The sequence below is a fragment of the Camelus ferus genome, chromosome 7, assembly GCF_009834535.1.
Source record: "Camelus ferus isolate YT-003-E chromosome 7, BCGSAC_Cfer_1.0, whole genome shotgun sequence".
NCBI classification, from domain to species: Eukaryota; Metazoa; Chordata; class Mammalia; order Artiodactyla; family Camelidae; genus Camelus; species Camelus ferus.
This window is the reverse complement of record NC_045702.1, coordinates 5,700,443-5,727,582: the sequence shown is the minus strand read 5'-3', so window position 1 is coordinate 5,727,582 and position 27,140 is coordinate 5,700,443. Positions and strand designations below refer to the sequence as shown.

At 41.0% G+C, this 27,140-nt stretch overlaps 1 protein-coding gene and 1 long non-coding RNA gene across 2 annotated transcripts; both read right to left on the bottom strand.

Moving 5' to 3' along the window:
• Positions 1–3,349: 3,349 nt before the first annotated feature.
• LOC116665083 (GTPase IMAP family member 5-like) lies at positions 3,350–4,576 on the bottom strand. Its single transcript, XM_032484360.1, has 2 exons — positions 4,559–4,576; positions 3,350–4,447 (listed from the first exon to the last, which is right to left on the bottom strand). The coding sequence occupies exons 1-2, from the start codon at positions 4,574–4,576 to the stop codon at positions 3,350–3,352; spliced, it is 1,116 nt and encodes a 371-aa protein (XP_032340251.1).
• Positions 4,577–4,837: 261 nt separating this feature from the next.
• Positions 4,838–20,118, bottom strand: LOC116664786. The gene is made up of 3 exons (XR_004321228.1): positions 20,012–20,118; positions 9,015–9,112; positions 4,838–5,400 (listed from the first exon to the last, which is right to left on the bottom strand). It is a non-coding gene; the product is annotated as an uncharacterized LOC116664786 (long non-coding RNA).
• Between the last annotated feature and the right edge of the window lie 7,022 nt (positions 20,119–27,140).

The window sequence follows — 27,140 nt, the reverse complement described above, 5'->3', positions numbered from 1 at the left end:
AAAAAGGAAGTTAAGTGGACTGTCTCGCCTCTGGGACCCACTTTTTCCAGTCGTGCTATAGAGGAGGAAGTGTGTTATATTGACAGCTGATAGTGGAATTCCTTATTTTATTCAGAAACATGGTCTGACCTCCTTGGAGGTCATAAAAGACAACACCACATGAGAGAGAAAGATGAGGACATTCTGGGGTGGGGGACACTCTGGAGTGTGAAGAGACTGAGGAAGAAGAGAGGAGGTGCCTGGAGGTGAGGCGGAAGGAGATAAGAGGGGTCTCCGGGGCCAGATGGGTTCCACGCCTGAGGGAAAGTAGAGTCAGTGGCTGGGGATTAAAGGACTGAAATTTCTTGGAGCAGGGTTCGGCAAGGGCCAGATGACGAGGGCAGTGTTTTGGGCTTGGGATTTAGACTGTGTGGGCTCTGTCCCAGCTACTCAACTCTCCCCTCCAAGTGCAAAAGCCGCCATGGACAGGACGGAAGTGAGGTGCAGGCTGCACCCCATACTACTCTATGAGCCCCAAGATTCGAATTTCATGTACATTTCATATGTGGCAATGAAACATTATGCTTCTTTTGATTTCTTCACCCTTTAAAAAATGTGAAAGCCCTTTCTTAACTCCCACGTTATACAAAACAGGCGGCAGGTTGGATTGGCTCTGCAGGGTGTGGTTAGCCAACCCCTGGTCTTAGAGGAAATTTCCATGGTGGGTTGAGCTGTGAGGTAGTGGAGCATCTTAAACCCTAGCGTCAGCCCAAGCATGTGTAATATGTGAGGAAAGGATGTCATTCCACATTTCAGTAGTAGTAAAGAGAACAAGGTGTTATGGTAAAATCAGGTCACAAAGTCAGTGGAAGCAGGAAATCAGATAAGGAGGGCCCAGAGGGGCCCACCTCCTTCTGAGGAGCTGCCCCCATTCCCCTGCTACTTCGTACCTGTAAGGGAGACCCACGGTCGTCCCAGGCAGCCTGTGACTGGATGGGTAAGTGATTCACTCTGGAGTGAGTCTCAGGAACTTGATTGTGACACCCCAGTGTCATTCCCCAAACCTCCACTGGGAGTACAGGTGCACGTTGAGGTCCAGAGTGCTGTCATATAAGCGATTCTAAACTTGTGCAAGAAGTGTTATGACAAGAAGGACTTACAGTATAGCACAGGAAACTCTATCCAGCTTCTTGCAATAAGCTATAATGGAAAAGAATCTGAAAATATATAGATAGATATGTATGTATGTGTATAACTGAATCGCTTTGCTGTACAAATGAAACTAACATTGTAAGTCAACTACACTTCAATAAAAAATAAAATTAAAAAAAGAAGAAGTGTTATGTATGAGTTCCTCAATCCCGTGAAACCCCAAGGAACTCTGAGTTCTCAGACCAAGGGCCACCTCCTCGATGCCGTATTCCCAAGCTGTGTGACCTAACCTGGTCTCTCCCTTCCTTGACTTAACCCAGTCCCGATCCACACACACTTATTGTGAGTACTGAGGGCCGAGGTCTATGCTCAGAACCAGGAATAGAAGAGAAAAGACGCAAGGTTCCTGCTCCACAAATGCGGCTGTGCTGTAGACGGATGAAGGCATAGGAAAGTGGGTGCGAGAGAAATTTGTCTGGCAGGGGGTGGCGGGGAGGGGGGTCCACCAGAAGGAGAGAGAGGGCTCAGCGGCAGAGGCACCTAACCAGGGTGGGGCTGGAGCTGTCAGGTACGGCACTGGCCCTCAAGGGAGCCACTTCAGGCAGAGGGAGCCCACGGTCAAGGAGGGGAGTGAGAATCCTGGGAGGAAAGGTGCAGGGAGAGCCGGGGCTGGGTGGGGCCCTGGGCAGCACCCTCAGGGTTGAGGGCTTTCTTGTAAAGAACAGGAAGTCCCTGGAGGCTGCTAGGCAGATAAGTAATTTTAGGGAGATCACGCTGTAGCAATGTGGCACTGGGACAAAATACATGTAAGCCTGGAACAAGGGATAACATTTAGAAGAAAAGAATTCCACCGGTCATCAGGGTCTGAGCCACAACCCAAGGAATGGGGATGGGAGGGCAGGAGGTGGGCAGGATGCATCCTGGAGACGCCAAGGAGGTGGAACCAGCACGGTGCGGTCACTAACAGCAAGTTCGGGAGGGAGCCAGGTTTCTATCTTAGTCGCCCTGCAGCAGTGGCTCCTGTCACTGCCCGGGGCCCTTTGAGGGAGAATGGGTTGCACAGAAGAAGGCAAAGACTTTGCATCTGGATGTGCGACCCTGAAGGTTTCTGGGGCTGGGCCCTCTCATCCTCCCTCCAGGGAAGGCATCTGGACCAGGCAGAAGAGAGTGTTAGGGAGCAGGGCTGCAGGACGAGGGCTGCCCTCCAGGTCTGCAGCTGGGCCATTCCCAGGCCTCCCAGCACCGAGGAAGCGTCTCTTTCCCCTCCAGCAGCATTGTCCCGTCCTCCAAATGATGTTCCACCTTTGCTGATTTCCAAGGGGAATAAAGCTGGAGGGTTAACCCAGGATATTTTGCAATAGGAAAGGAGAAAGGGTTTTGCTAAACCTTTACAAACACAGGAATGTTCACCAAAGTAATTCCTTAGAAAGTATTCAGATATGAGCTCTCTTTCTCCCTCAACTGGCAAAGGGAACTCAGAGAAGACCCGCCTAGGGGCTGGCCCATTTCCTCCCTCACCCTGCCCACCACCACCATCATTCTTCAAAATAATCCAACTATGGGGATTTTTCTCGTTCTTCAGGATTCAGTGAATGTCTACTCTGTAGCAGAAATTGTAACAGCAGAGGGAGTCCTTCCTAATTCTAAAAACAAGAAATGAAAAATCAGTTTATTTATTCTTGATGCCACTTCCTCACTGGAAGCATGAGAACAGGGAAGTTCTGACAGATCTAAGGATTTTTTTTCAAAAAGGGAAATGGGGAACTCTTTATTAGTTCAATTTTTTCCAAATGTAAATAAGAGAGACCCCAAATTCCAACAGCTTAAGCCATAAGGAAACTTACTGGCTGACGTTACTGGAACTCCAAAGATAGGGTAGGATTCAGGACTGGTTGATTCAAGGGCTCAGACTACTCCATCACTCTGCTCTACTTTGAAGTGTTGCCTTCAACCTCAGGCTGGTAGCTGCTGGAGTTCCAGTCATCACACTCAGATCCAACAATGACCAGAGGGAGACTGTCTCTCTTTGGGGATCTCTCCTGGGAAAGGAGAAACCTTCTGGCCCCACCTCTGCAGACTTTTACTCACTTCCCAGTGGCCTGAATTGGGTCTCAGGACCATGCCCGAGCTAATCACTGCACAGAAAATGGGATTGTACATAGACCAGCCAGGCATCCCTGGAACTGAGTCATTGTCATCTTTTCAGGGATTCATGGCTTCACTGAGGGAGAGGGAGAGGCATGAACCAAGCCAGAAGTCTATGAGGGGAACGCGGAATGAGAGCTGCAGAGACAACACACCATGTCCTCAGCAGATCGTGGGAAATTATTTCCGGATTGGACAATGAATCCCTGAGGTGATACTTTAGAAAATGCTCTGACATACAGATGACACACACAAGATGATACAAGATGATCAGCAGAATAAGAACAAAAAGTAAACTGCACCAAACAAGGCAAACACAAAGCTCATAATGCAACATGATCCAGTTTTTGACCCGGAGGAGTGCCTTGAACACACAGTTTCTCTGGGCCCCTTTCAGATCCAGATCTTGCTTTTGCTTTACAACCTGTGACTGCACCTTGTCCAGGTAGAGCCTGTGGCCTTCTCCACGTGCATCATCCCCCCCTTGCTGGAGAATCTGTGCATCAAAGAAGAGGTCGTTGGTATAGAAGGCACCGTCGAGCTCCCTCTCCAGCCTCTCGATCATGGCCATCAGCTCCAGCAGCTGCTCCCTCTGCTCCTCCCCAGTGGCCCGGTTGTTGAAGGCACAGTACCTCCTCCCACACTCCCGGACCAGGCTCTTCAGCTGGAGGTTGTCTGTGTTTGCTACATAGTCATCCAAGGATTCGCCCACCAAGTCCTCCTTGTGGGTGAAGAGGATGACCGTGTGTCTCATGACTCCTGCGCCAAAGACCTCCTTCACCTTGGTCACGGCCACCGTGTCCTGCTCGGTGAAGCGCCCCAGCTGGGTCACCAGCAGCAGCACGTGGGGCCCGGGGGCCGAGAGCAGGTAGCAGTCCCCGATGTGCTCGTACATCTCCTGGTCCTGGGCCTTTGCCTCAAAGATGGAGGGCGTGTCCACCACCAGGATGTTCCTCCCGTTCCACGTGCCCGTTGCCTTCTGGCATGTCCTGGTCAGTGTCTGGGCACCCAGCCTGGACTTAAACACCTGTTGGCAGAGGACGCTGTTCCCTGTGGCACTTTTCCCTCCGCCTGTTCTGCCCACCAGGATGATCCTCAATAGAGATGACCCTGGATTTAAGCTTTCTGCTCCTCCGCCTGTCCGAGCACACAAAAAGCTGATGTGTACTTGCTATGGACTGAAAGTTTGTGTCCCTACAAAATGCATATGCCGAAACCCTAATCTCCAGTGTGATGTATCTGGAGGTGGGGTCTTTGGGAGGTGATGAAGTCTAGAGAGGGCCTGAGGATGGAGTCTCATGGTAGAATTAGTGTCCCTTTTAAGAAGAGGAAAAGACTAGAGCTCTTTGACATATGGGGACACAGCAACCAGGAAGTGGGTTCTTACCTGACACCAAATCTACCACACTTTGATTCTTGGACCTGGCAGCCTCCAGAACAGCGAGAAATAAATACTTGTGGTTTTTACCCAGTAAAAACAAATAAGTAGTATTTGTGTTAGCAACCTAAACTGACTTAAAGAGTAATAAATGTCTTCTGAGGAGGAAGAGAGCAAAAGCTAAAAAGGTGAAGACTCAGAAGAAATCGTATCCCTGGATTTAGGCTATCACACTCCATTTCCCCCAAAGGGCTGGGCTCTGAGTAAGTACACTTTGTAGAGAATAAAGGGAACCCACACAGGGCTGGTGGAATAAATCAGCCCAGCTCGCCAAAGTCTTTGAGATGCTGAATTTTTCTACCCTTTTCAGAGCCTTCTCCTTATACTGTTCCCACTCTGAAGGCTTTCTGATGCTCAGAGCTTCCAACAACCACTAAGTTGTTTGTCTCATACTTTCAACTCCTCCCATCCCTGCTTAGTCTCTGTTTTATGAGATGGCAGGATTTTATCTGAAAAAATTTACCCTCACTAAGAACAATATGACAGTAAATAGTCCAATAAGTTTTATTTCCTGGGGGAAACACATTTGTCTTGGGGTGACTCTGGTCTTGTAACTTCCAATGTAGGTGGGAGGTCTGCTGCCCCAGTGCTGAGTTCATGGCCCCCAAGTGTCATGAAGGGCTCCACCCGACCTTATCTGTGGTGCAGGCAGCTTCTGACCTCTTCTGAAGTCCTTCCATCTTATTCTAGAGGGAAAACATGCAGAGATTGTTCATTGTTCATGCAGTCAGATGTGATATTCAACACAAAACAGCACATTTTATAGATGGGAAAATGAAGGCAAGAAAAAAGAACTACTGAGGGTCACGCACAATTTAATGCAGTGAGCTAAGACTAAAACCCAGGTCTGCTGACCCACAGCCATTGTTGGCATTAGACTGAGCTTCCTTGCTTAGAGGATATAGACAGCCCTGTCACAACAGCACTGCACATGGCTTCCCACCACCTGCATTAAGGCAATTGGAGGCACTGAACACATGCTGTTCACCCAGAAGACCAAACATGGAAGTTGGTCATTTTCTACTGAGCATCCTGGCTCTCTGCCTTGAGGGTCTCAGTCCTGGCACCCAAACCCAAGCTTGCCTGGCAGAGTTCCCACCTTTGATAAACTCACAAACAAAATTCTCCCCTAAGTTTCCATGGTGATGGTGGTCACCAATCATCCCAGTTTGCCCAGGACTGAGGATCCCCTGATCAAAGGACCTTCAGTGTTGAAACTAGGAGAGTCCCAGGCAAACCAGGACAAGTTGGTCAAGCCAGGAGTAGGAGGTTGTCATGAGTCCAGGTGGGCAGTAGGGTAGGGAGCACATCAAGTAAGCAGGGAGAAGACCTGATTTGTTAGGCTCAGACCAGCTTTTACATTACCAAAGATCTTTCTTCCATGTTCTTAGCTCAAAGAGTCTTGGACTAGTAGCTACCTCAGAGGCATCTCTCACCTGCCCACTCAACCTTCTTCCATTGTCCCCCATATGCCTTTTTCTGATCCTTCCTTTTCTTCCTAACTCCTACTTCCTGTGCTCAGCTAGGGGGTCCCTTCAGGTCCTACTCAAACTTCACTGCTGGCAAAGCCCTTCACAACCTTTCCAGAGCTACATCAGGACCTCGCTGTGTGCCAAGTTTTAGAATATTTTCTTTGCAACAGATCTAAAGAGTTAATGCTGAGGAATGAACCTCTACACCCCAATGTTCATAGTAGCAATATTTTCAATAGCCAAGACATAGAAACAACCTAAATGTCCATCAACAGATGAATGGATAAAGAAGATGTGGGGTGTGTGTGTGTGTATGTATATGTGTGTGTGTATATATATACACATATATATATATGAATATTACTCAGCCATAAAAAGGAATAAAATAATGCCATTTGCAGCAACATGGAGGGACCTAGAGATTATCATACTAAGTGAAGTAAGTCAGAGAAAGACAAATATCATATGATATCACTTATAAGTGGAATCTAAAACAAATGATACTAATGAACTTATTTACAAAACAGAAATAGACTCACAGACATGCAAAACAAACTTATGGTTACCTAAGTGGAAAGAGGGTGGGGAGGGATAAATTAGGAGTTTGGGATTAACAAATACACATTACTATCTATAAGCTAGATAACCAACAAGGGCTTACTGTACAGCACAGGGAACTATATTTAATATCTTGTAATAACTTATAATGGAAAAGAAACTGAAATAGAAAAGATACACACACACACACACACATAACTGAAACACTTTGCTGTACACCTGAAACTAACTCAACATTGTAAATCAGCTATACTTTGATCTAAAAAAAGAAAAGTCTAAAAAGAAAAGAATGAACCTCTAATTGTGGAATTTCGGCCTCTAGGATGGGTGAACTAAACAAAATTTCCGTGCTCCTTAGGAATCACACTATAAAGGATGTTACCTAGCTCCTGCGTGTGTGAAACTGGCCACAGTGATTACCTCTGAAGGAAAAATAATTTAGTAAATAAATCACTTGGGAGATATTTGAATTTGAATGTCAAAATCCAGCTTCTATCAGACAATCTCCTGGTAGCATCTTGACCTGAAGAATTTCTTTTTTTTTTTTTTTCTTGTTTTTTTTGGAGCAGGGATTGGTGGGTGGAATTAAATTTATTGATTCATTTATTTATTTCTTAATGGAGGTACTGGGGATTGAACCCAGAACCTCCTGCATGCTAAGCACAAACTCTACCACTGAGCTATACCCTCCTCACTGACATCTTGTAATTCATTCTGATATTTTTGAGCCAAAAGAGAATTCTGCCTTAAGACTTCAATATCAGCTCCTGCCTGAGTTTCCAGCCTGCCCTAAAAATTTTGGACCAAACAGCCCCCATAACTGCATGAACCAATTCCTTCAAATGCATTTCTTCATACATTATCTTACTGCTTCTGTTTTTCTGAAGAAAACTAATACATCGATCCAGCTAATTCTCTCTTTGAAAACTGGAGAAGGGACGAACCTGGAAATAACTCTCATCTTTGGCTAGTTCTTTTCAAGGATAAAGTCTATAGGGAGGATTTAAATATATGATTGCATGGAGAGTGGCAAATGGGGAAACTCTTTTTGGGGGATATTTTTTAAGATATCAGCTCATTTTCTGTGCTGATGATTTTGAAACCAAGGTGCTCCCTCCTGCTCAAAAGCCTGTTTGGGGCTGGCCCCCAACCCACCTCCCTCATTTTATAGCCACCAATCCTTCCATTAATTCATTTAAAATGTTATCAAATATCTGGCTTTGCTGGACACTTCTCTACCTACACTTGGAGGACAGTGGAACCAGTTTAGAGAACAGCTCCTGCCGAAGACGGAAAGAAGATGATTTCTTCTCCCACTCTTGGGAAGACCCACGTCCTGCAACCTCTCCACCAGGCTGGACTGAAGGAGCACGTGGCGCCAGGAAAGGCAGCGGCACCTTTGGGGAAATGGTGAAATGGACCGAAACCTGGGCAGATAATCTTCCTCTCATTTGCCAAATGTATTCCTGGTGTCATTCCCTCTCCCCCGACTGGAGCGCATTGGAGAGGGTGTCACACTAACTAGGAATCATAACAAGACGCTGTTGAGAGATGCTGTCGCTGTCACAGGATGTGAATCAAGGTGACCCTCCAGAAATGATGCTCTTGTAACCATTTGGATGACAATTACAATACTAATGAGGGGGCTAAGTCATTTTTTAAACAATAAATTGTATTTCTTTCTCAGAAATAAAAATGTTTTACCTGAGCATATCACCTCGAGTCTTAGTCCTGAAATCTTTCTCCTCTCTTTAAAATAGAAATTTTCCTTCAAGGCTGAGTGGTATATGCAACAAAAACAGGCAACAGAAATCAAGGCAGCTTAAAATCGCAAGACAGAGTTTTCAGCCCAGTTCTTCAGAAGGCATCTTATGATTTCTGGGTGCAGGTTGCAGGGAGGAGGGTCGGGTCATTGTCCCTTGGCCAGCAACGTGTAGAGGATTCTGTACCGACACAAGTGTAGCTGCCACTATGCACTTATGTGAAAATCCTTTTGCACAAACACAAGAAATAAGCAAGCTAGCATCACCAAAGGGCTACTGTCTGAGCTCATTCTGTTCACAATTTTAGGTTCTAAAAAACAGAGTATCAGTGATGTTTTCAACTTGCATTGAGTTTGGGCTTTAGGGTCTATAATTCCTGACTCTAATGATTTAGGAATAATGAAACTGAGGCTTAGAAAGATCAAGGGTGCAGACTGACATAGATTGTTACTGGTAGATGGTGTGGAGGTGGGAGAGAGAGAGAGAGAAAAAAACAAGCCCTGTTACCTGGCGGGTCCTGGAAAGTCTTGCAAGCACTACAGAGTCTTGCAGTGCAGTAATCTTCCCTTCTCTCCTAGGCAGCTTCTCTCATTGGCTTCTAGTCTCTTCAAAAGAGCACAAGAGCAGTGAGAGATTAAAAAAAAAAAAACTAGCCACAAGTTCTATGTGCCAGAGAGAGAGGGACCATGCCCCTACCCCAGGTGGGAAAGGAGCAATGTGCGAGTTTCCTCACAAAGCCACCCTGAGTGATTTAAAAGCCCTCAGAGATGCTAGAGGAAGAGGGTTCTGCGGGTTAGTTTTGTTTTCTTTCTACTAACCGCTCCATTTCCTTCTCCCCACCACAGCTCTCTTCTGCTTTTGTGCAAAATAAGTTCTGGAGAACTGTTCTGGATAATGGAGACCCAGAGAAGCCAAGGAGCATCTGGGATGCTGCTGCCTCCCAAATGCATCACCTGCTGCCTTTCACTGGCCAGAAGGAGACCGACACGCATCTCCCCACGCACCTCTCCTGCGTAAAGATAGCTTCTTAGACGTAATTCTAGACGGCGGTGAAGGCTGAACTCAAGGCAGGCATCTCTTTGCTTAGTTTGGAGAGGAGGGTACTTATAATGCAAATAACACACACATTTCACATTTTGCAATGAAAGTCATGCTTGAGTTACAAAAATATTCTCCTATATTAATACCATAATTGTAACTTTTCAAAGAATAATTGTTATGACACTGAATGAGGTGGATACGTGCCCTCCTACAATAGAGGACAGAAAAGCATGCTTCTAACATACAGAAGACTTCATTTTCTCTTTTTTAGCTAGAAAAGCCTCTGATAGCTCATCTTGGCTGGGGTGGGGGGGTGGAGGGTAGGGTTAAAGATCAGCTCCTCTAAAACAAAAATAATTCTTTTGACTTAGACATTTATCAACTCCAAACTGGCTTATCATGACTATTTATGTGCCCTAAGTCAACTTATTCAGTCATCCCAGCATATAGCTTGTAAATGCTTGACACACAAGAAAGGGACCTTGCTCAAAGGTAGCAAATCCGCACACACCTCGCAAGTTTTCATGGCTGAGGGAAACCTGCCCTCTCACCTGCCTGGAGCTACCCTGGCTAACACTCACGTGCCCACGCCGCAGAGGCTGCGCTTTCTATCAGCTACTTTCTGTGCATTAGAGAAAGGCAAATTAATCATGGAAAAGAATCATGATTCTGTCTTCAAGCATCTCCTCGGCTACTGCAGAGGCTGAGATAGGATGGCCTTCTACTGAGGATAACTGTATGCTTTTTCCTCTAAACAGCCTGTTCACCTGTGGGGAGATGCATGTCGGTCTCATTCTGGCCAGCCTGATAATTGCATGCTTTTCCTCTGCACAGCCCAACCCCCTGCCCCAGGCTTAGCTGATTTTTTCTGTTAAATGGTATGTATTTTTCTTGTTGATTCAAGAAAGGCCTTCATTTATGACTTAAGAAAGCAAAATATTACACTGGTTAACATGCCTTTTCTGCCCCTTTCCTTTCCTTATTTAGAGTTTTGTGGCTCTTTGGGACTCGGTTTTTTCCTTTGGCATTAACTTGTGGACTTCTAGCCATGACTCTTCAAACCATAGATGCTTGTAACTGATGGTGAAAGAAATATAAGCAATAAAAAAGGAGGGAAATTGTTCCTTTGTCCCTTTGTCCCTACAGCTACAGAGGGAAACAGCAAATATTATTCCTGCAAAGGAGTCTGTGAGATACCCAGTCTTTGAAAATTGTAGCTCTGCCCTCTGAAAATAACCGTTCATCTCTAAAAGCTTGTAGAATTGTGGTCGTCTTATTTAATTATGTGTTTTCCTATTGTGAGATATAAATTGAAATCTAGTAATTCCTAACAGATCTAAATATCTGCAAGATTTCTTAGACAAATCCATCACTGATATTTCCTTCTTCTGCCATAAGCATGCAGGTAATAAAATAAAATAAAACAAAATAGGGGAGAGGATACAGCTCAAGTAGCAGAGCATGTGCTTAGCATACACAGGGTCCTGGGTTCAATCACCAGTACCTCCCCTAAAAATAAATAAATAAGTAAACCAAATTACCTACCCCCCAAAAAATTTTTTAATTAATTAATTTTTTAAATAAAACAAAATAAAATAGTCAAAAAATTTGAGACTTGTGTGTCATTTAAATTCATGATATGCTCAGTAAAATGCAACTGTCAACTGTTGTCAAATGTCTTGCAAACACCACCCCCTGCTGTTTATCTCTTATTTTAGCTATGAAAAGTTTTTCGCTCAGTCTGGAATTTCCAACCAATGTTTTCTTTATGGCTTCTATTATTCTAGAAAGCCCTCCTTTCTCATACCTTTATTTAAAAATATTTTATTTAAGTCCACACAAAAATCTGCACATGAATATTTGTAATAGTTTTATTCATAATTGCCAAAATTTGGAAGCAACCAAGATGTCCTTCAGTAAGTGAATGGCTAAATAAACTTTGGTATACATAGACAAAGGAATACTATTCAGTATTGAAAAAAATGAGCTATCAAGCCATGAAAAGACATGTAGGAAACTTGAATGCATGTTACTAAAGGAAAGACATCATATGAAAAGTCTGCATACAGTATGATTCCAACTCTGACATTCTGGAAAAGAATGGAAACTATGGAGAGAGTAAAAGATCAGTGTTTCCAAGATTTGGGGATATGGATGAATAGGTGGACAACAGAGTATTTTTAGGGCAGTGAAGCTATTCTGTCTGATATCATAATGGTGGACACATGTCACTATACATTTGTCAACATCCATAGGATATACAACACCAAGAGTGAACTTCATGTAAACTGTGGACTTCAATTAATAATAATGTATCAACGCGGGGCCAAGATGGCGGAGTAGAAGGACACTTGTAGCTCACCCTCTCCCACAAATACACCAAAACTCACATCCACGGACACACCCAGCCAACCAGGGCACCTGCTGAACTCCGGCAGAACATCACCCTCTTCAAAAGACAAAGACGCCAAGAATCTGGTAGGAGAAAAGGAAAAAAGAAAGAAGAAAAAGCAAAACAGAGCGGGATCAGTCCCGCGGGGAGGGAGTGGCAAAGGAGGAATAGCACTCATTCGCTGGGTCTCCACCTCTCCAACAGAGAGGCCAGCAGGACGGAGGGGGAGCCTCCAAGTCTCGGATCTGTATGGAGCACCCCTTGACTGACAGAACCAAGTTAAACGGGCACAGAGGGTCTCTGCAATTCCCAGCCCTAGAGGCAAAGTGGCAGGTGGGGGACAGGACAGGCCGCCCCAGCCGGGCGGAGGACTAGGGCAGCTGCGCTGAGGCAGCCGTGGGGGACTACAGGGTGCTAAGTGCCATGGATGAGTGGGTACACAGGGCTGAACAACCTGGGCCCCCTCATAAAACAACATGGCTGATGTGCCCTGGGGGAAAAGGTGACATACCCCCATTTCCAAAAACCCGTGAAAGGTTTTCAGGAGAAGAGAGGCGGGGCTCAGGCACAGCAGCCATATCCTCCAGCACTTAGCACCCAGGCGGGGGTGTGGTCAAAATCTGAATCCCTACCTAAGGGTTTAGCAGCCTCAAAGGCCAGATGGACACTTGTTTACAGCCCGAGGCAAATAGGATCTTTCTGCCCTGGTACCTCAGAGAACTTGCACTGCCAAAACAAACAAGGAGCTGAGTTTTTGCATGGTGCAGGGGTGGGGCTGTTCGGCCATCTTCCCTGAGCCCGCCTATGGAGGGCCAACCCTAGGTGGAGCGGACAGCTGCACAGAGCAGGGGCGACCAGCCGGGAGAGGGTGGGCGGCCACCCACCTTCCTGGCAGGAGCCCATAGCACCTGACCAAGGTGCTGGGAGGGGGCATGATCCGCCCAACTACCTAACCAGAGCGCAGCATCTGACTGTGGCATCGGGAGGGGGAGTGACCTGCCCGCCCACCAGGTAAGAGCTCAGAACCTGACCACAGTGTTGGGAGGGGGTGCGATCTGCTTGCCAACAGGCACTGGGAGCAGCAAAGATGAGGGTGCCCAATGGAGGACCCCTGGAAGCAGCAAGCTAAGTTCAAGAAACAGGGCAAAGACAGAAAGCTTTCTCTATAAAATCATTAAGAGTGCATAGTCTCTAGGAAAACACATCACCCCTTTTAATTTTTAAATCTTTTTTTATCTGTTCTATTTTCTATTTCCTGTTTAATTTTTACTTTTTAAACAATTGTATATGCTTCCAGTTTTAATCCCTTTACATTTTTTTCTTTTAAAATATTATTATTATTATTATTCTTAAAAGTCCACCTCATTTCACTTTTATTTCTCTGTCTTGAACTCCTGTTATTGATTATACACAGGATTCAATATTTTTTCCTCTTTTCTCCTTTTTTTTCAAGGTTTTTAAAACACACCTCAACCTGATTGCTATTCCACTTCAACTTGCTCTTCTATTATTGATTATACACGGTTCTTAAGCCTTTTTTTCTCCCTTCTTATAAAATTCTCTCTCTTTATTTTATCTATTTTTACCTAATCTATTTTCCTATTACCTTTTTAATTTTTACTTTTTAAACAATTCTATATATCTCCAATTTTAATCCCTTTAAAATTTTTCTTTTAGAATATTTTTTATTATTTTTATTTTTAAAAATCCACCTGATTTCATTTTCATTTCTCTAGGTTTTGATCTCCTGTTAGTGATTATACACAGGTTTCAAATATTGTTTTTTGCTCTTTTCTGCCTTTTTTTTTTAAAGGTTTATAAAAGACGTCTGAACTCAATTGCTAGTCTGATTCAACTTACTCCTCTATATTGATTATACACTGTTTTGTTTTCAAACCTTTTTTTCCTCCCTTTTAAAATTCTCTCTCTCTTTTATTTAAAGTTTTATTCCTGCATAGGTGTTAGATAGATAAATAAATAAACTCCTTAAGGACCACAATAGATAACTGATACTCCATAAGCCACAGTGCCAGGGAGATATGAGCAATATGAAAAAGCAGAGGAATGACTCTCAATTAAAAGAGCAAGAGAAATCCCCTGAAAGAATAATCAATGAAATAAACATTGATGTCCTACTAAATCAAGATTTCAAAAAAGTAATGATCAAAGTACTGAAGAAACTAAAAGAGATAGTGTTTAGAGATATAAAATATGTCAAAAATGAAATTGAAGCTATAAAGAAGAGCCAGGTAGAACTGGTAAACTCATTTGCTGAGATGAGAGCTGATCTAAAGGCTGTACAAAGCAGACTAGATAATGCAGAAGAACAAATAAGTGACCTGGAAGACAGGACAACAGAAAGGACCCAATCAGAACAGCTGAGAGAAAAACAAGTAAAAAACAATGAAAAGAATATAAGGGAACCTATGGGATAATATAAAGCATGCCAATCTATGCATAATAGGGGTTCCAGAAGAGGAAGAAAGAACAAAGGGGATTGAAAACATATGTAAAGAAATCATGACTGAAAACTTCCCAAACCTAAAAAGGAATCAGATACCCAAGTACAGGAAGCTCAGAGGGTCCCAAACAGGAAGAACCCAAACAGACCCACACCAAGACATATCATAATCAAGATGGCCAGAGTCAAGGATAAAGAAATGATCCTAAGGGAGCAAGAGAAAAACAAAGAGTGAGTTACAAGGGAACCCTCATAAGGCTCTCAGCTGATTTCTCTACATAAACACTACAGGCCAGAAGGGAGTGGCAAGATATATTCAAAGTCCTGAATGAAAAACAGATACAGCCTAGGATACTCTATCCAGCAAGGCTTCCTCAACAAAGAATAGAAGGAGAGATAAAGAATTTCACAAGCAAGCAAATACTAGAAGAGTTAAGCAACACTAAACCCATGCTAAAAGAAATATTGAAAGGTCTACTCTAAATAGAAAAGAAGCAGGATGCTACAGAAATGAGAAACTCATAACTGGAAAGGTGATAACTACCATGAGTTACAAATAGAATAAACATGAAATTGTAAGGAAGACATCTAAATCATTAAGAGTGGGAGAGGGAAGAAAGAAAATATACAGGGTTTTTTTAAAATATTTTGTTCTCGGTAGGATGGGTTTGAGATTATATTACTACCTGTTTAAAACAAACAGTTATAGTAATGGGTTAATAGACTTACAAAAATGGGTAACCACAAGCCAAAATCTTACAAGTGAGTCACAAAAACTAAATAAAATCCAAGATGATACAAAAGAAAATTACCAAGCCACAAAAGGAAGAAGAAAGGAACACAAAGGAAATACCAAATCAACTTCAAAAATAAGGTCAAAATGGTAATAAACACACATCTATCATTAATTACTGTAAATGTTAATGGACTAAATGCTCCAGTCAAAAGACATAGCATTGCAGACTGGATAATAAAGCAAGAACCTTCAATATGCTGCATACAAGAGACCCACATATACAGACACATATACATTGAGAGTGAAAGGATGGAAAAGGATATTGCATGCAGATGGAAAAGCCAAAAAAGCAGGTGTAGCAGTACTGATTTCAGACAAAATAGACTTTAAAACAAAGGCCATAAAGAAAGATAAAGAAGGACATTTTATAACGATTAAAGGAGTACTACAAGATGAGGATATTACACTCATTAATACATATGCAGCCAATATAGGAGCACCTAAGTACATAAAACAATTACTAACAGAGACAAAGGGGGAAATTGATGGGAATACAATCATTGTCAGAGATTTTAACACTGCATTAACATCACAGGACAGATCTTCAAGACAGAAAGTAAATAAGGCAACAGAGAAATTAAATGATACAATAGAAAAATTAGATTTGGTGGATATTTTCAGAGCATTATACCCCCCAAAAATAGGATGTACATTCCTTTCAAGTGCACATGGAACATTTTTTAGGATTGATCATGTACTTGGGCACAAAAGAAGCCTCAACAATTTTAAGAAGATAGAAATTATCTCAAGCATCTTTACTGACCACAATGCCATGAAACTAGAAATCAACTACAGAGAAACAGAGGGAAAAAAAAAAAAAAGGGAAAGCATGGAGATTTAACCACATGTTATTAAAAAATCAATGGGTCAAGGATGAAATCAAAGTTGAAATTAAAAAATACCTTGAGACAAATGAAAATGAAAACAACCACACAAAATTTATGGGATGCAGCAAAGGCAGTGCTAAGAGGGGAGTTTATAGCGATACATGCCTTCCTCAACAAAGAACAATTTCAAATAAACAATCTAACCCACTAACTAAAAGAATTAGGAAAAGAAGAGCAAAAAACCCCAAAAGGCAGCAGAAGGAAGGAAATAATAAAGATCAGGGAGGAAATAAATAAAATAAAAATTTTTTAAAAATAGAAAAAATCAATCAAACCGACAGCTGGTTTTTTTTGAAAAAGTAAATAAAATGAACAAACCTCTCACCAAACTCACAAAGAAGAAGAAGGAGAGAGCACAAATAAGCAAAATAAGAAATGAAAATGGAGAAATTACAACCAATAAAATAGAAATACAGAATATCATATAAGAATATTATGAAAGACTATATGGAACCAAAATGGATAACCTAGAGGAGATGGACAAGTTTCTGGGAACATACTGTCCACCAAGACTGAACCAAGAAGAAACTGACCACTTGAAGAAATCGATCACTAGAAATTAAATCAAATTAGCAATAAAAAAAACCTCCCTACAAATAAAAGTCCAGGACCAGATGGCTTCACTGGGGAATTCTACCAAACATACAAAGAAGAACTCATACCCACCCTTCTCAAACTCTTCCAGAAGATTGAAATGGAGGGAATACTCCCAAACTCATTCTATGAAGCCACCATCACCCTGATACCCAAATCAAGCAAAGACACTACCAAAAAAGAGAATAACAGACCAATATCACTGATGAACATAGATGCAAAAATCCTCACCAAAATATTAGCAAATAGAATCCAACAGCACATAAAAAAGATTATACATCATGACCAAATGGGGTTCATCCTAGGGACCCAAGGGTGGTTCAACACATGCAAATCAATCAATGTAATACATCACATCAACAAGAGAAAGGACAAAAACCACATGATCATCTCAATAGATGCAGAAAAAGCATTTGATAAAATTCAACACCCATTTATGATATAAACTCTCATTGAAGTGGGTACAGAGGGATCATATCTCAACATAATAAAAGCTATATATGACAAACCTACAACCAGCACAGTACTCAATGGTGAAAAACTCAAAAGCTTCCCACTAAAATCTGGGACAAGACAAGGATGCCCACTATCACCACTTCTATTCAACATAGTCTTGGAAGACCTAGCCACAGCACTCAGGCAAGAGAGAGAAATAAAAGGGATCCAAATTGGAAAAGAAGAGGTAAAAGTGTCACTATATGCTGATGACATGTTACTATATCTAGAAAACCCTAAAAGGTCCACACAGAAACTACTAGAGCTGATTAAAGAATTCAGCAAGGTAGCAGGTTACAAGATTAATGTTCAAAAATCAGTTGCATTTCTTTACACTAATGATGAATCAACAGAAAAAGAAAATAAAGAAATAATCCCCTTTAAAATAGCACCCAAAGTAATAAAATACCTAGGAATAAATATAACCAAGGAAGTGAAAAACTTATACAAGGGAAACTATAAAACACTGATGAAGGAAATTAAAGAAGACTTAAAAAAGTGGAAAGATATCCCATGCTCCTGGATTGGAAGAATCAATATTGTTAAAATGGTCACATTGCCCAAGGCAATCTACAGATTTAATACAATTCCTATCAAATTACCCAGCACAGATTTCACAGAACTAGAACAAATCAAAATAAAATTTATATGGAACCACAAAAGACCTAGAATTGCCAAAGCATTACTGAAGAAAAAGAAAGAGGCTGGAGGAATAACTCTCCCAGACTTCAGACAATACTATAGAGCTACGGTCATCAAGACAGCATGGTATTGGTACAAAAACAGACATATAGACCAATGGAACAGAACAGAGAGCCCAGAAATGAACCCACAAATTTTGGTCAACTGATCTTCGACAAAGGAGGCAAGAATATACAATGGAATAAAGACAGTCTCTTCAGCAAATGGTGTTGGGAAAACTGGACAGCAGCATGTAAATCAATGAAGCTAGAACACTCTCTTACACCATACACAAAAATCAACTCAAAATAAATCAAAGACTTAAACATAAGACAAGATACAATAAACCTCCTAGAAGAAAATACAGGCAAAACATCTCATATACATCTCAAAAATGTTCTCCTAGAACAGTCCACTCAAGCAATAGAAACGAAAGTAAGAATAAACAAATGGTACCTAATGAAAATTACAAGCTTCTGCACAGCAAAGGAAACCATAAGTAAAACAGAAAGACAGCCTATGGAATGGGAGAAAATTTGTGCAAATGAAACCGACAAAGGCTTGATCTCCAGAATATATAAGCAGCTCACACGACTTAATAAGAAAAAAACAAACCCAATCCAAAAATGGGCAGAAGACCTAAACAAGCAATTCTCTAAGGAAGGCATTCAAATGATCAATAGGCATATGAAAAAATGCTCAATATCACTAATTATCAGAGAAATGCAAATCAAAACTACAATGAGATATCACCTCAAACCAGTAAGAATGGCCATCATCCAAAAGTGCACAGATGACAAATGCTGGAGAGACTGTGGAGAAAAGGGAACCCTTCTACAGTGCTGGTGGGAATGGAGTTTGGTGCAGCCACTATGGAAAACAGTATGGAGATTCCTCAAAAGACTAGGAATAGACTTACAGTATAACCCAGGAATCCCACTCCTGGGCATATATCCAGAAGGAACCCTACTTCAGGATGACACCTGCACCTCAGTGTTCATAGCAGCACTATTTACAATAGCCAAGACATGGAAACAGCCTAAATGTCCATCAACAGATGACTGGATAAAGAAGTGGTATATTTATACAACGGAATACTGCTCAGCCATAAAAAACAACAACATAACGCTATTTGCAGCAACATGGATGCTCCTGGAGGATGTCATTCTAAGTAAAGTAAGCCAGAAAGAGTAAGAAAAATACCACATGAGATCACTCACATGTGGAATCTAAAAAAAAAAAAAAATCATAAATACAAAACAGAAACAGACTCATAGACATAGAATACAAACTTGTGGTTCCCAAAGGGGGCAGGGGGTGGGAAGGGATAGACTGGGATTTCAAAATGTAGAAGAGATAAACAAGATTATACTGTATAGCGCAGGGAAATATGTACAAGATCTTATGGTAGCTCACAGCGAAAAAAAAAATGTGACAATGAATATATGTATGTTCATGTAGAACTGAAAAATTGTGCTCTACACTGGAATTTGACACAACATTGTAAAATGACTATAACTCAATTTAAAAATGTTAAAAAAAAATAAGACACAATCCAAGTAATATTTTGAGTGTCTTAAAGTATTCTCAAATCTATGAAAAGATGTTTTAAACTCAGGATAAAAAAACAGATTAATGGTACAGAAATTTAAAAAAAATTTTATTGAAGTGTAGTCGATTTACAATGTTAGTTTCACGTGTACAGCAATATTTTTTTATGTTTAGTGACCAACTCTTCTTTGTTTTAAAAAATTTTTCTTTTTTGTTAATTTTCTTTGATGGCAGGGTAACTAGGTTTATTTATTTTTAATGGAGGTAACTGGGGATTGAACCCAGAATGGGTTCAGTGCTAAGCATGCACTCTACCACTGAGCTATACCCTCCCCACCAAATATTTTTAAACCTTTTAAACCTATCAGATGAGAATTTTCATAGACATTTGGCACAAACCCCTCCGGATGGAAGCACACGCAATAGTCTTCAGCGTCACACTCATACTCTGTGCCCCAGAATTTCTGGACCATGCTCTCTTCCACTTCTGGATTCTGCCTTTCTTTTGCCTTGATTGTTTCCAGAAACATTTCATCTCCCTCCACTTATACAGAGTATCTGATTAGGAAAATGGAAGCCAATCTAGGTATTAAAAGTAGGACATACTTTTAATCCAGGGAATGAGAGATTTGCCCAGGCCTGGGAAGCTGGGTGATTTCCAGGAGCCATCAGCTGTGAATCACATTGCTGTCTTCACGCAGCGGTACTCCTTGTCGTCCCCGTTCCAAATCTCACAAGAGTGCATTCTCTTCTGCAGATTCTAAGCTGGACTTGTCAGGAAAGGGCTAGTGTTGGTCCAGTCTCTTTCCCTGTGATGCAGAGAACACAGAGAAAGAATCAGTGGTGCAAGTTTACAACAGAGAACTCAGCACAGCTGAAGGATTCATATGGAAGGATTCACCTTATGTCTTACCTTCTTATGGAAACATTTCCCATCTCATCAAGACAACAAATAGGAGTTACACCAGTTTGATGATGTGTATGCCTTGGACAAAGAATTAAAATATTACTTGAATTTTCATTACTTGTTGCCCCAGTATACTGACATATACCACCACAGTAGTCGGTGGCAGCGAATTCTTCCTCCTTCACTGCTGTGTACCAAGTTCTTGCCACACATGAGGCACTCACTAAGTACGTTTTCACTCTGCCCTTTGGGGAATTGGTAAGACTTGGCTGAAGCTACATTTCCCCAGCATGGAGAGCCCAAAATCTTTCTTGTTCTTTTTTGGGAATTTCCAGGGCTTCCTTCCTCAGGCTTCCCAATACTTCCTAAATTGTATACCACAGTTCTCTCATGTAGACTCGAAATTCAGTTCTTTAGCTGGCTTTTGCAATAAATACATATTCTAAGCATTTTGTAGGCTTTACTAGAGATTTTGAAAGTCACAGGGTGGGGTCACCTAAGCAGCACTTTGCCCCATTACTCCAAGTTGACTGTCCTCCTCTGGCTCGGAAAGAAGTGTTTGTCCCTCCATAACCCAGGACTGAGAAACTCTGGGGTGACACCTCGTCAATTCTCTCCCTCTCACAAAGGCAGAGGGATTGATCTGTTTGGGGATGTTAGCATGCTGGGAGAGCCTGACACCCATTAGACCATTTCCTGCTATTCTTTTCATTTTCAGAAACAGGAAACAAACTGCAATCTCTCCCTTTTGGCTTACTGTGACCAGATATGACTAACGCTTTTGGTTCCTTGTTTCATTCTATAAACAGACCGAAGTTCTCCTTCTGGCTGTCCAGCAAGTCTTCGCTTTTTGGTTTCATCTTCTCAGACTGACTCTTTGATAGTCGAGTGGCCTCCTTCTGCATAACTAACTCTTTTTCATTCAGGGAGGAGAAGGAAGACTCCTAGCTGTGGTTTCTGGTCCCTGCTGTGGTCTCCACTTCATCTTTACTAAGAAGTCCTAGAGTTTTGGTAAAAATATGGCATTTTGCCTTATTTGGTTCAGCTTTTTGTGTGTATAATTTTCCTTCAGAATACGGGTGGGGAGAAGGATCTTTGGCACTCTGGATCTAGCTGGTAACATTTGGAGCAGGAGAAATGCCTTGAAAATGATTGAAGTGACTTCCTCTCTTCCTTTTTTCCCCCAAACACAGTATATTTGCTCCTATGTAGTCAAATGTCAAAGTACCATCCCCAGACTAATGGCATCAATAACCCCAGGGAATTTGCTAGGAACGCAAATTCTCAGGCCTACTGACTCAGAAACCTTATATTTTAAAAAGCCTTCCAGGTGGCTCTGATGCATACTAATACTTCACAAAATACAGAACCAAACCTGAATACCCATATCCTAATATTAAATAAAGTTAATAGAATTTTTGTCAAAAGATGACAGCCTTGTAAACCTGGATGTTTCCTTTAGAATGGATTGTCTATATTTTATCACTTCCCCGATTTGCATAAAAAGACTCAGGTCCAGTCACTAGGCAATAACATTTTATACACTGGAAGTCCAGCTAATAAGAGATGGAAACATCCCTTCTTCTTATAGGGGAGAGGAAACAGAGGAAGGCAGAGGGATAAAGCAATCAGATATGTGTCCTAAATTTTGTTTCTCCAGGTTTAGGAAACAAGAGGTATATTAGATAATTAAGTTCTGGTCACTTCTTCAGCTGTGATCTGGGAAGTGCCCTCTGCGAAAAACCTTTTAAACATGGACATCACCCTATGTTGGCCTTTTTTCAAGAATCCAAACCTCTTCCATTTCTATCTGGTTTTGGTTGCTCCCCAGTCCTTTTCAGTATTTGATTCTTTGTAGTTTATCCAAAGTTTATCTGTAGGATATTTAGTATGTTACAAGCCTGTTACTTCTGGAACCTGACTCGAGTCTTGGGGTTTTATTTTCTTGTCCTTTCCTTGGTTTGTGTTTAGAATGATTTGAAAGTTTGGTTGGGGGTATTGTCAAGGGAATTCACTAGTGGGGTGGGAGCAAGGTCACTCTAGAGCGAGGTATAGAGCAAATTCACCCCAGCTGCACGTGGCGTGGGCTGCTGGTCATCTGCTGACTAGCATCTGCCTCCTCTTCCTCACTAACAAAACTACAATTTTGTCTATAACAACAATGGACTCATGTGAAGTACTAAGTTGCACCGTGTTTCTTGCAGCCAGGGTAACCATACAAGAGGTAGTGGCAAAAATCCTGTGGAGATTTCTGGGTTGGCTTTGCTTTTGTAATTTAAGTGCCATTCTGTCTTCCTTCTTGTTTCTATGTTCTTTCCACCACAATTCAGACCTGAGGCTGAAGGTCAAGTGGCCATCTTGCCACACTGAGGACAACAGTTACTTGCAAAGAATGATGGGAGAAAAAAATAGCAAGTTCTTTGGATAGTTACATCGTCTCTGGACTCATCAGCTGTAAACTCCTTGTTGTATCAAAATTGAGCCCTTTGTTAAGCCGCTTTGGTGAAGTTCTCTTACGTGCAGTCAAACATACTCTCTAGGCGATATTCCAGGGCTGATTGAGAGTCACTGCCAGACCAGCCATAGGGAATTTAGACCATCAGGAGCTGAGCTATGAGGATGTCAGCCAAGGAGCCCCTCAAAGGGCACAGTCTGGAGTGAGAAATCAGCTCACTTCGTGAGATTACACCAGCTCGCGGGCTTTCTTGTTGGAGGCCAGTGGGAATTCAGAGACCTGACAGACATGGGCTATCACCCAACAACTAGAGGAGACAGAGGCCAAGGCTTGGAGACCTCATCGTCCTCCAGAAACCACATCATGTAAGTCATCCATCCCCCACTGAAGGAAAGGAACACGATGGTTGAGGGGTCCCAAAGTCACCAAAGTGGAGACACTGGACACTATCTGTGGGACTCTTCAACAGATCAGACTGGGCTGGTTTTTAAACAAGAGTAAACTTTTAGTTATATATTTCCCCTAGAAGTAATGTATGGGATTTACAAAAGATTATAAAATTATAGACAAATTAAACGTGGACATTTTTTCTTTATGTCCTATATATAGCATATGTTTAGTTTTGACACATAAGCTGTTTCCAGTGAATTCCACATTGTTCCACAGGAAGCAATTGACTTATAGTCTCAGGGGACTCATTTCCACAAGCTTGTTCAAAGCATTTTGTCTACAAAGGCAACTATTACCGCAAGAGGAATCAAAAGTAAAGTTAAAAATTTCCTTGTCTCACTCTCCTTTCTTACAAATCCTGTATTAGAGATATGATGCTTAAGAAAATCTATACACCATATAACACAGTAATCTTGTTTATGAAGCAAAAACTACAGAAAATGCAAGGACATATTGATTAAAATACCCTAATAATAGAAGACTTTAATATACTGTTGTCAGAAAAGACATACCAAGTAGACCAAAAATCAGTAAGGAAGGAGAAGACCATTCCTTTGTTATAAGAATTAACAAAGTGAAGAAAGTAGCTCTCATGGGTATATAGAGAATACACTCTCTTTGCATAAGAACAGAATACATCCTTTTGCAGATGCTCATGAAACATTCACAAAATTGATCAACTATTAATAAAAGTTAGCAAACATCAGTGAGTTCCATAAAGTAGAAGTATTACAAAAAACACTTTCTGATCACAATGTGATAAAGCCAGAAGTTATTTTTGGGAAAAAAAGTCCTTCCATCTGGAAATTAAAACACTTCTATTAAACAACTTTTGTTGAAAAGAAAAATATAAGCTGACACTTCAGGATTTCTTAAAAATCATACTAATGAAAACACTAAATATCAGAAGCCATAGGATTCATATAAAGAAGTGATCAGAGGAAAATGCATTGCACAAAAGACTGTCAATAAAAATAAAAGAATGAAAACAAATTAGGTTCTCATTTCAAAAAACTGGCAAAAGTACAATAATTAAAGCAAAAGAAAGCACAAGTATGAAAGACAAAAATTAATGTAGTACAGAAAAAATTAGACCTAATTAATAAAACGAATCATGGTTTATTGAAAAAAATTTAAAATTAACAAACTACTAAGTAAATTGTTCAGGAAACAAGAGAAAAAGGCACAAATAAACTTTCAAAATGACAACACAAATGACCATTGAAAAAGAAGAACACTTTAAAATTTAAAACTTTTTTGTAAATAAATTTGAAAACCTAAATGAAATGGATAATTTCCTAGGGAAATACAGATTACCAAAATTATCTCCATTAGTGAGAAAAAAATTAAATAGCCCAATTTACATGGAAGAATTGGAGAAAGCTATTAAGGAACCACATCACAAAGTAGGCACCAGGGCCAGATTGTTTTGCATGAGAATTCTTACAAACCTCAAAGTCCAGATTGTTTCAGTGCTCTTTAAATTGTTCTACAGCATCGAAAATGAAGGGAAATTTCCTAATGGCTTTCTCAAAACAGATATAATATTGATATCTAAGCCTAATCAAGACAATACAAAAAGATAAAACTACGGACCAATATCTCATGAATATCAAAACAAAAATTCTAAATAAAATATTTAGCAAATAGGTGCCAACACCACATTAAGAATGCGATACATCATGACCAAGTGGGCTATAAAACAGAAATAAAAAATTGGTTCAGTGTTGGGAAACCTATTAATATCATTCACCTTGATTATTCTCATAAATTATTTTTTAAAGACTTTAATAAAACTCAATAGCCATTCATGATAAAAACTCTCAAGAACATAGTGATTGGGGAATACTTGCTTAATACGATTTACACACACACACACACACACACACACACACACACAAATACATTTAATATACTACTGTAGTCCAGGAGACATCTCACTTACTTAATTGGGAAACACTGAAGGCATGTATACCCAGGAACAAAGCAAGTGTGCCCACCCACTACTATTCAACATTATAATGGAGACTTTAGCCAATGCAATTAGACAAGAGAAATCAATTAGGGACATAAGCATAAGTGAAGGAAAACTGATCAACTGTGGTGTATCTATAAGATGAAATACTACTCAGCAATAAAAGAGAACAAACTATTGGTGCATATAACTTGAGTGATTCTCAAAATCATTATGCTAAATGAATGAAGCCAGTCTCAAAAGGGACTTTGTTTTACTTATTTCTAGATTCTCAGTGTCTAGCATAAAACCTACCACCAAGTACAAACAATTAATGAATGTTAATAAATAGATGAATAAATATGAATTCCCAAAACTCTTAAGAAGGGAACATGTTTCATTTTTCTAATGTATTCATCGCAGTACTTAGTATATATCAAGGACCTTCGGTGTGGGTTCTGTCCAGCAGAAGTCCCACCGAGATGGAATGAATTACTCAAGACTCTGTGGAAAGTCAAGAGAATGAGAGGGAGTTGGAGACCAACTCCTCGCGCCTCTCAAACACTCTCATATTTATTGTGTACAATCAAAGAAAAGGTCACAAACAATTGTGTCATGGAGAGCAGGAGCTTAAGGAAAAACAGGATTGGGTAGGGATCATAAAATCCACAATGAGTACAAAGGCTCAATTTATCTTCAGGGCAGTCGGGAGAGGGGGACTAAGTACATTCTTCAGATATAACATGTTGGTTACAAAACAGACCACCAGACCAGCCAGTTCCTTGTCTTGGGGGTTACAGACTATCTAAACAGCAGAAAGCATGCCCAGTGTTTATAGCTGAAGGCATGGGTCATCGCTTTGCAATGAACTATGGACCTATGGTTAAAACAAGCCATGTCCTGCATTTATAGTAAGGGACACACAATGGCTTTGCCATTGTGGAAGCAGCCCTAAGCTAGAATCTCAACTATGCAGGCAAGGCCCTGTCTCTGCCTTTTACGGCAAGGAGACGGGAGTGCAGATGCACAGGCACCTGCTAGCAAAGCACATTTGTTCTTCTAAAAGGTCACAAGCGGCTGGGGTCTATTACAATTTATTAACCTGATCATGGGCCCCCACACTTCTGTCTGCCTTCTGCCCTAGGAGACGAATGGGCAATGCTCTCAGGATCTGTCACATAGGCTTCTTATCTCCTCGTTGCTTCTCAAGAGCAGAGCCTTTTTCTTTGCCTCATCTACAGCTTTAACCTGGATGCAAAGGTAAGAATAACTGAATGTGTTTACACAGAAAATAACCCTCGGAGTTAGACTTTTTTTCATATTAAGCTCTTATTTACTTTTTTTCATGTCTCATAGTTTTCTTTATTCTATTATTGAAGTGTAGTTGATTTACAATGTGAATTTCTAGCATACAGCACAGTAATTCATATATATATATAAATATATATACATTCATTTTCATGTTCTTTTTCATTATAGGTTTCTACATAATATTGAAATAGTTCCCTGTGCTATGCAGAAGAAACTTGTTGTTTATCTATTTTATACATAATAATTAGTATCTGCAAATTTCGAACTCCCAACTTATCCCTTGGAGAAGACAATTTTAAGATGACAGAGCAAGAAGAGTTGGCAAAGATCACAGATAACCACCAGAACATGTTGGTAGAATATAGAAATGTGCTTTGGGAGATCCTAGAAATTAGCAGGTGAGGAGTACCGAGTAGAAGAGTAGAAAAGAATTTCAGGTATTTTTATCCATATATTAAAAAGAATTTTTGCAACAGGAAAGCTACAAAGGGCTCAGAAATCTTGGTTACACATAATTTCTATCAGCATATAACAAATGAATCCAAGGAGAACACGAGTCTTTGACCAGGAGAGGGGTCGAGAATGTGGCTCAAACCTTCCAGGGAAAAGGAGAAGGGGAGAAGTCTGGAGGGTAGACCAAGACCAAAATCATCCTGAA